Raw genomic sequence first — 9,983 nt, 5'->3', positions numbered from 1 at the left:
GGTGGCCGGGAGCGGCCACTGCACTCCAGTCTGGGCGACAGAGTGAGACTCCAACTCAAAAAAAAAATTAAATTAAAGTCTCATGAGAACTCCCAGAGATTGCCTTAGCTGGGGAAATGCCTGCATTGATCCCTGCACGACCTCACAGGTACCCTGAATTCTTCACAGATGCACAATTCACCTCTCTTCTCAGCAGACACTACATGGTAGGAAACATGTTTCCTATGCATATCCTTCATTGACAGGTGCTCGGGAAGCCAGAACAACAGAACGAGCAGGTAGAAGGAACAGCAGCAACAAGGAGGAAAGGGATTGTATCATCTCTGTACATGTTTTGAAGACTATAGTCCTCCCTGCATCTATATGCAGGTATTGGCACAAAACAGTAACAGAGACCAATCACCTTGGGAAGGGGAACTAGGGACGGGCAGGAAAAAAAATGCAGTAATCACTTTATAACTCTTTTATATGTTAAGTTTACTGCTTAGAAATAAAATTAAGCCAGACATGGTGGCTCAAGCCTGTAATCCCAGCACTTAGGGAGGCTAAGGCAAGAGGACTGCCTGAGTCCAGGGATCGAGACCAGCCTGGGCAACTTGGTAAGACTGCATCTCTACAATAAACCAAAAAATTAGCCAGGCGTGGTAGTGTGCACCTGTAGTTCCAGCTACTTGGAAGGCTGAGGCAGAAGGATTGCCTGAGCCCAGCAGGACAAGGCTGCGTTGGCCATGAGCATGCCACTGCATTCTGGCCTGGGTAACAGAGCGAGACTCCAACTCAAAAAAAATTAAAAATTCAAATAAAAAGGCATTACCCTAAAGACCAGACAGAACAGACAGAAAAGACACTTCTATCAAGAACAGATGGGGAACTAAGAGAGCAGAAGGAAGGCAGCTCAGTGCCTACGGGACTTCCCAGCTAAGATACAAACAATGAAGGGGGACAGAGAGCAGGAGGACAGCAGGAGTCTGTGGCTTTCTGGTGGCTTTTATGTCCTGGCTCCAGCCCTTTCTGAGGAACTGTTGCTCTTAAGTTCCTCTGTCCTTTTAATAATATCTCTCTCAGAGATAGCGACAGATGTTGACAAGGTAGTAGAACAGCACTCAACAATGCTCATTTCCCCAAAGAAACAGCAGCAAATCAAACAACAATCCACGCACAAAAATACCTTCACAAGAATTAATAACACCTCCCTCATTAACAACTGGATCTATCTGGGTACAGTGGCTCACACCTGTAATCCCAGCACTTTGGGAGGTGGAGACGAATTGATTACCTGAGGGGTTCGAGACCAGCCTGAGCAACATGGCAAGACCTTGTTTCTACCATAAATAAAAAAATCGGGCAGACATGGTGGCACATCCCTGTGGCTCCAGCTACTTGGAAGGTTGAGGTGGAAAGATCACCTGAGTCCAGCAGGTCAAGGCTGTGGTGGCCATGAGCATGCCACTGCACTCCAATCTGGGCAACAGAGTGAGACTCCAACTCAAAAAAACCCGGAATCTGCTGTGTGTGGTGGCGCACGCCTGTGATCCCAGTTACTGAGGAAGGAGGCTGAGGCAGGAGGATTGCCTGAGCCCAGGAGTTTTTTTTTTTTTTTTTTTTTTGAGTGAGCCACCATACCCAGTTAAGACCAGGAGTTTGAGGTTTCAGTGATCTGTGATTGTGCTACTTACTACACTCCAACCTGGGCAAAGAGGGAGACTCCAACTCTCAAAAACAAAACAAAAAAATCAGGCCCAGTGTGGTGGCTCATGCCTATAATCATAACATTTTGGGAAGCGGAGACGCGGGAGAATTGCTTGAGCTCAGGAGTTCAAGACCAGCCTAGGCAACACAGTGAGACTTTGTCTCTACAAAAAAATCAAAAGATTAGCTGGGCGGTGGCATCTACCTATAGTCCCAGATACTCGGGAGGCTGAAATGGAAGGAACACCTGAGGCCAGGAGTTTGAGGCTTCAGTGAGCCATGATCATGCCACTGCACTCAAGCAGCCTGGGTGACAGTGAGACTGACTTTAAAAAAAAAAAAGCACAGCACGGTGGCTCAAGTCTGTAATCCCAGCATGTTGGGAGGCCGAGGCAAGAGATTTGCCTAAACTCAGGGGTTTGAGACCAGCCCGGGCAACTTGGCAAGACTTCATCTCTACAATAAATCCAAAAAAATTAAGGCTGGGCTCAGTGGCTCAGCCTGTAATCCCAGCACTTTGGGAGGCCGAGGTGAGTAGATTGCCTGAGGCCACAGATTCGAGACCAGCAGCCCGGGCAACTTGGCAAGACTTCATCTCTACAATAAATTAAAAAATTAGCCAGGCATGGTAGCACATGCCTACTTGGAAGGCTGAGGTGGAAGAATTGTCCGAGCCCAGCAGGTCAACTCTGGGGTAGCCATGAGTATGCCACTGCACTCCAGCCTGGGCAACTGAGTGAGATTCCAACTCTAAATAAATAAATAGCCAGGCGTGTTGAGGCTGTGGTGGCCGTGAGTGTACTACTAACCTGGGTGACAGAGTGAGACTCCAACCCTTTTCCCCCCCAAAAAAAAGATTCTTATCTTTCACAGAAACAGGTTCTAAGACTATTTAGTTGTTTTACCAACTACTTTGAGTTACTGTATTAAAAGAGTATTATTTAAAATTGCACTATCAAACACACCTTTCCTTAGTTGACAGGAAAGAAGTTATTCAATAAACATTTGCTGAGTTGAGGCTGTTCTATGTGGCTGTCTATTCCTGTGAACCTACTCTGTACCTGAACTCCACTCCTTCAGGACGGTCAAATCTGGGAAGGTCCACTTTCAGATAACTCTGGAATTGGTCAACGTTGTTTCATAGATGCATGCTTTGTCCTCTGATTACACTGGAAATTACTCCAGGGTGATCATGAGCTTCTACTTTAACAACAGCCATCATCCCTACCTGGTAGCAATGCCCTGGGGTGGAGGCATCAAATAAGGACTGAATTAATAAATAAAACCAGGAGTTCCCAAATCCAGCTACAAGTCTGAATTATCTGGGAAGCTTTATTAGTACAGATTGTTGGATCCTTTTCTTCACTGAAACTCCAAGTTAGTAGAACTAGTATGAGGCCTCATGATTGGTGTAGGAAAATGGCCTTCACACTGGACTGTGTGACACAGCACGTTATCTCAGACAGCAATGAAAATTTTGATTCACAGGCTGGGCACAATGGCTCCGCTTATAATCCCAACACTTTGGGAGGTCGAGGCGAGAGGACTGCTTGAATCCAAGGGCTTGAGACCAGCCTGGGCAACTTGGTGAGACCACGTCTCTACAATAAATCAAAAAATAAGCTGGGCATGGAAACACACGCCTTATAGTTCCAGCTACTTGGAAGGCTGAGGTGGAAGGATTGCCTAAGCCCAGCAGGTCAAGCCTGAAGTGGCCATCAGCATGCCACTGTACTCCAGCCTAGGTGACAGAGTAAGACTCCAACTCAAAAAAAAAAAAAAGGAAAATATTGATTCACACACATAGCTGAACAATGATACTGTATACATATCAGGCACATTACCTCATAGGCTTCTGCTAGCTGAGAGAACTTCTCCTTGGCTTTGGGATCATCCTTATTCGTGTCAGGGTGATATTTCTTGGCAAGCTAAGGAAAAAAATAGTAAACTACTTTGGACACACGATGCTTACTGAAACAGAACCCCAAATACCAGTCACAATTATGCCTCCTTTATAACAATTGTCGCTCTTAATACTTAGCAACTGAGTTGAGGCTGTTCTTAGCAACTGAGTTGGGGCTGTCTATTCCTGTGAACCTACTCTGTACCTAACTCCACTCCTTCAGGAGGAGAGAGTCTGGGAAGGTCCACTTTCAGATAACTCTGAAATTGATCAACGTTATTTCATAGATGCATGCTTTGTCCCCTGATTACACTGGAAATTATTCCAGGGTGATCATGTGCTTCTACTTTAACAACAGCCATCATCCCTACCTGGTAGCAATGCCCTGGGGTGGAGGCATCAAATAAGGGCTGAATTAATAAATAAAACCAGGAGTTCCCAAATCCAGCTACAAGTCTGAATTATCTGGGAAGCTTTATAGCAATTCTTTTTTTTTTTTTTTTTAGTTGGAGTCTCACTCAGTCGCCCAGACGGGAGTGCAGTGGCCGCTCCCGGCACTGCAGCCTCGACCTGCTGGGCTCCAGCAATCCTTCCGCCTCAGCCTTCCAAGTAGCTGGAACTACAGGCACGTACTACCACGCCCGACTAATTTTTTGCTTTATTGTAGAGATGAGGTCTCACCAAGTTGCCCAGGTGGGTCTCGAACCCGCAGGCTCCCAAAGCACAGGATTACAGGCTGAGTCACCAAGCCCGGCAGCAATTCTTAAAACAAGATTCAAGACTTTAAATAGTTTCATCAAATCTGATATATACATTTTTCAAGCACAATAAATCTCTAACAAAAATAACATCTAAAGGATTGCCTGAGCCCAGGGATATGAGACCAATCTGGGAACTCAGTGAGACCTTGTCTCTACAATAAATGAAACAATTAGCTGGGCACGGTGGCACTCGCCTGTAGTCCCAGTTACTTAGAAGGCTGAGGCAGAAGGATCACCTGAGTCCAGCAAGTTGAGGCTGCAGTAGCTGTGATTGTGCCACTGAACTTCAGCCTAGCTGACAGATTGAGACTCTGACTCAAAAAATTAAATAAATATGTCAGGCTCGGTGGTTCAGCCTGTAATCCCAGCACTTTGGGAGGCCGAGGTGAGAGGACTGCCTGAGTTCACGGGTTTGAGATCAGCTGGGCAACTTGACGAGACCTCATCTCTACAATAAATAAAAAATTAGCCAGGTGTGGTAGCACACACCTGTAGTTCTGGCTACTTGGAAGGCTGAGGCGGAAGGGTTGCTGGAGCCCAGAAGGTAGATGCTGGGGTGGCCATGAGTGTGCCATTGCACTCCAGACTGGGCGACGGAGATCCAACTCAAAAAATAAATAAATAAATAAATAAATAAATAACAACAACGACAGCTAAAGCTGGGCATGGTGGCTCATGCCTGTAATCCCAGAACTTTGAGATGCCAAGGCAAGAGGAGGACTGCTTGAGCCCAGGAATTCAAGACCATCCTAGGCAACAAAGCAAGACCTCAATTTCTACAAAAAAACTTAAAAACTAGCTGGGCGTGGTGGTACACAACTGTAGTCCCAGCTACATGGGAAACTGAAGCAGAAGGATTACCTGCACCCAGAAGGTCGAGGCTATGGTGAGGCATGATTGTACCACTGTACTCCAAGATGGGCGACAGAGTGAGACTCTGACCCAAAATAATAATAATGATAATGATAATGACCAATTCTTTAGAACCTGGGCACCTTTATGAAAGCAAGGTACAAAATACTGTGTCTGATATACTAACATTTATGTCAAAAGGGGAAAGATGACTGGATAAATAGATGACTCTGCTGTATAAATTATTCTTGAAAGTATATACAAGCCGGGCTCGGTGGCTCAGCCTGTAATTCCAGCACTTTGGGAGGCTGAGGTGAGTGGATTGCCTGAGCCCGTGGGTTGAAGACCCGTCTGGGCAACTTGGTAAGATCTCATCTCTACAATAAAACAAAAATTAGCTGGGTGTGGTAGCGCACGCCTGTAATTCCAGCTACCTGGAAGGCTGAGGCGGAAGAATTGCCAGAGTCCAGCAGGTTGAGGCTGTGGTGGCCTGGAGCGTGCCACTGCACTCCAGCCTGGGTGACAGAGTGAGACTCGGACGCAAAAAAAGAATCTGAATACACATTTAACCAAAAAAAGATATACAATGGCCAAAAAACACATGAAACAATGCTCAGCATCATTAATCACTAGGGAAAACCAAATCAAAACCACAATGAGACAGCACTTCCTATGCAGCCTGTAATCCCAGCACTTCGGGAGCCTGTGGGTTCAAGACCGGCCTGGGCAACTTGGTGAGACCTTGTCCCTATTATAAACCAAAATTAGCCGGGTATGGTAGTGTGCGCCTGTAGTTCCAGCTACTTGGAAGACTGAGGCAGAAGGACTGCCAGAGCCCAGCAGGTCGAGGCTGCAGTGGCTGGGACCTTGCCAGTGCACTCCAGTCTAGGCGACAGAATGAGACTCCAACTCAAATATATATGTATATACACACATACACACCTATATAATTAATAACAAGCGGTTACCAGAGTATGGAGAAACTGCAGCCCTAGTACACTGCTGGTAACAATGTAAAATGGTGTGGCCACTTTGAAGAGGGCTGCCAACTTTTTTCAAAAATTAAACATCCAGCTGCCATACGACTCAGCAACTATACCCCTAAGTATATACTTAGAGAAATAAAAACATATGTCTGCACAAAGATACACACAACAATACTTACAGCAACACTGTTCATAACAGCCAAAAAGTGGAAAAAACCCAAATGTCTATCAAATGATGAACGAATAAACAAAATGTAATCTATTCATGCAATGGACTATCATTTGACCATAAAAAGGAATGGAGCACTGACACGCACTACAACATAGCTGAACCTTGAAAACACTATGCTGAATGAAAGAAGTCAGTACAAAAGGATATATATTGTGTGATTCCATTTATATGAAAGACCCAGAACGGGGAAAATCATTAAGACAGAAAATATATTAGTGGTCGCCAGGGATGCAGGGGACAGGACAATGGGCAATGAGTGCTAATGGACATGGGGCTTCTTGCTAAGGTGATGAAAACATTCTAAAATTTATTGTGATGATAGTTGCACAACTCCAGTGAATTGTTCACTTACAAAAAGCTGTCAGGGCTGGGCACAGTGGCTCAAGCCTATAATCCCAGCACTTTGGGAGGCCGAGGCAAGAGGATTGCCTGAGCCCAGGAATTCAAGACCAGCCTGGGCAACTTGGCGAGACCTTGTCTCTACAATATATCAAAAAATTAGCCAGGCGTGGTAGCACACACCTGTAGGTCCGGCTACTTGGAAGACTGAGGTGGAAGGACCTCCTCCGCCCAGTAGGTTGACGCTGGGATGGCTGGGAGTGGGCCATTACACACTCCAGCCTTGGGCAACAGAGTAAGACTCTGCCTCAAAAAAAAAAAAAAAAAAAAAAAAAGGGCTGTCAGTCCTACACTGGTGTCCCCAATATTTATCTGTCAGAGCGCACCAAGAGTCTGGGAACCACTAGTCTGGACATCATATATACTACTTTACTTAGCTACCCTAGCTACCCATATACGTTCTGGGACATGACAACAGGAATTTCACATTTTCTAGGTTAGGAAAGGAAATAATTATAAACCTATAAACATGAATTTTTTTTTTTTTTTTTTGAGTTGGAGTCTCATTCTGTCGCCCAAACTGGGGGGGAGTGGCTGCTCCTGGCCAACGCAGCCTCGACCTGCTGGGCTCCGGCGATCCTTCTGCCTCAGCCTTCCAAGTAGCTGAACTACAGGTGCGCACTACCACGCCCGGCTAATTTTTTGATTTATTATAGAGATGAGGTCTCGCCAAATTGCCCGGGCGGGTCTCGAACCCGTGGGTTCAGGCAATTCACTCACCTCAGCCTCCCAAGGCGCAGGATTACAGGCTGAGCCACTGAGCCCAGCTATAAACATGAATTTGAATGCAAAGAATGACTAGCTAAAACTCAGACCAGCATACCTACTAATTCAGAAGGTACAAAATAGATTTAATTATAAAAGTAACTCCGGAAAAAACCTTAAAATCTTTGCTTTGGTCTTTCCTCTTTTTTCTGAAGTGTTAACCACTACAGCATTGTAACACTGAATAACACAGTTGAGCAAAGTCCAAGTTTATCACATCATTCTATAATCATCAGTTGCATGACAGCTATCTGTATAGACATATACATTGTACTGATCAGGCAAGACTAGACCAATAGCATTCCTTCTACAATCTTGTCACTAAGACCTGACTTCCATACAGACCTGGTAATAGGCTTTCTTGATTTCTTTCTGGCTGGCATTTCGGGGCACTCCTAATATCTGGTAATAATCTTCTTTGGCCAAAGGGGTACTCATATGGAAGGAGGCAGTATAAACAAAAGGGTAACATTTTGCTCCTAAAAAGGGAAAAAAAGAAACAAAATCACTCTGAGAATGCTCAACAAAAGGAAATTGTGAGTACATGATCAGCAAGGAGATACCTGTGAAGGAAAAAACAGGTCACAGCTTTAGGGGCCTATTCTCCTACAAGCCCAAGGCAGACCAAACTCACTACACTTTAAAAATGGTTAAAGCCACTGTAGTCAATTAATATCAAACGTCAGAGTACAAGGTGTGACTGATTCTGCCGGATTATGCTACCAGTATAGTCTCAGTACACCACTAAAGGAATAAGACTCCAAACTGGAAGAGACTGAAAAGAGATTCAGCTCACGCTGCCTGAGCACTTATATGCTAGGTACTTTCATGTGCTTTGGTCTCACTTAATGCTTAACAAATTCCCCACCTTCTTTTCCCACCATCATGCAACCTTGGGGAATCTGTATAAGGAGTGGTTCTCACTGTGGTCCTGGGCCCGGCTAGCTGAAAATGCAAAATTTCAGGTCCTACCCCAGACATAAATCAGAAACTCAGGAGGCCTCCACTCACTAGATGCCAAGAGCAAACTCCCTCAAGTAGACAAGCAAAACCATTGTCTCCAGACATTGCCAAACGCCCACCAGGGGTAAAACTGTTCCTGGCTGAGAACCATTGACAACCCAATCTAAGAAGATCAGAGAAAGGCTTCTAGCCATTTGCTGTTAAACTACAGAAATTGCCTAGGCTACAGAGGAGCTCCAATTCATCCAGATTTACACCTGTAACTAGAGATGCTGTGTGTGTGCGCGTGTGTGCGTGTGGTAACAATCAATGAGGCCAAGAGGGGCCTGGCCTTAGGAGTCTGGTTTTTATCTAAGAGCAATCAGGTGCTACTCCAATTGCTAAAGAGGGGACTCATTGGGTTTGTAGGAGAAAGAACTCACTCAGAAGTAGAAGATTATTCAAAGTTAATAAGTACAAATACAACCAGAGGTGCTGGGCACATTCAAGAGGGGGACAAGAAAAAGGGTAATCAGACAGGAGAATGAGGAGGACTGGGCAGAATAATTAAAAGCAAAACCAGGAAATACGTCTATGTTTTTGGTATACCCAATACTCCTGGAATATAAAAAGCAGGCTGGAAGTAGTCAGGGGTTAGGAGACCACTACTGAGTTTCTCCAGTCAGACTTGAGAAGTCACTACAGCTGGTTTATTAGTGAATCTGTAACCATCTCCTTTTTTACTCAAGAATAAGGGATGCCGGGCTCGGTGGTTCAGCCTGTAATCCCGCACACCTTTGGGAGGCTGAGGTGAGTGGATTGCCTGAGCCCGTGGGCTAGAGACCCGCCTGGGCAGCAAGACCTCATCTCTACAATAAATCAAAAAATCAGCCGGGCGTGGTGGCGCATGCCTGTAATTCCGGCTACTCAGAAGGCTGAGGCGGAAGGATCGCCGGAGCCCAGCAGGTCGAGGCTGCGGTGGCTGGGAGCGGCCACTGCACTCCAGTCTGGGCGACAGAGTGAGACTCCAACTCAAAAAAAATAATAAGGGGTTACCCTGGTCCAATCCAACCTCTAGCCTCACCACTCCTTCCAAAGCCAGTACACCACTGTGTACTGCTGGTGGGCTATGGCAGCTGTGGCTTCAACATTATGGGCAGAGAGCTTGGACCTGAGTGAAAAAGGAAGACAGTAAACTGCATGTGGATAAAGACAAACCACATTTAACTATTACAAATTTGATGACGTTTTTTTCTTTTTTGAGTCAGAGTCTCCCTCTGTCGCTCAGCTAAGATTTTGGTTTATTGTAGAGAGAAGTTCTTGCCAAGTTGCCCGGGCTGGTCTCGAACACCTGGGCTCAGGCAATCCTCTCACATCGGTCTCTCAAAGTGCTGGGATTACAGGCTTGAGCCACTGCACCCGGCCAGTTTGATTTTTTTTTTTTTTTTTTTTGA

At 45.5% G+C, this 9,983-nt stretch overlaps 1 protein-coding gene across 2 annotated transcripts in view; it reads right to left on the bottom strand.

Moving 5' to 3' along the window:
* DNAJA3 (DnaJ heat shock protein family (Hsp40) member A3) overlaps positions 1-9,983 on the bottom strand; it is a 31,429-nt gene that overhangs the window by 18,158 nt on the left and 3,288 nt on the right. For both annotated transcript variants that reach the window (XM_021712326.1, XM_008058016.2), the window contains exons 2-3: positions 7,933-8,066; positions 3,534-3,617 (exon numbers count right to left, since the gene is read on the bottom strand). In XM_021712326.1, coding sequence (XP_021568001.1) covers positions 3,534-3,617; positions 7,933-8,066 — 218 coding nt within the window. The remainder of the gene's footprint in view (positions 1-3,533; positions 3,618-7,932; positions 8,067-9,983) is intronic.

This window comes from Carlito syrichta, unplaced genomic scaffold (assembly GCF_000164805.1).
Source record: "Carlito syrichta isolate Samal-C Ts95f unplaced genomic scaffold, Tarsius_syrichta-2.0.1 Scaffold303189, whole genome shotgun sequence".
In the NCBI taxonomy this organism is placed as follows: Eukaryota; Metazoa; Chordata; class Mammalia; order Primates; family Tarsiidae; genus Carlito; species Carlito syrichta.
The sequence above is the reverse complement of the archived record's forward strand: the minus strand, read 5'-3'. Positions and strand labels throughout refer to the sequence as shown.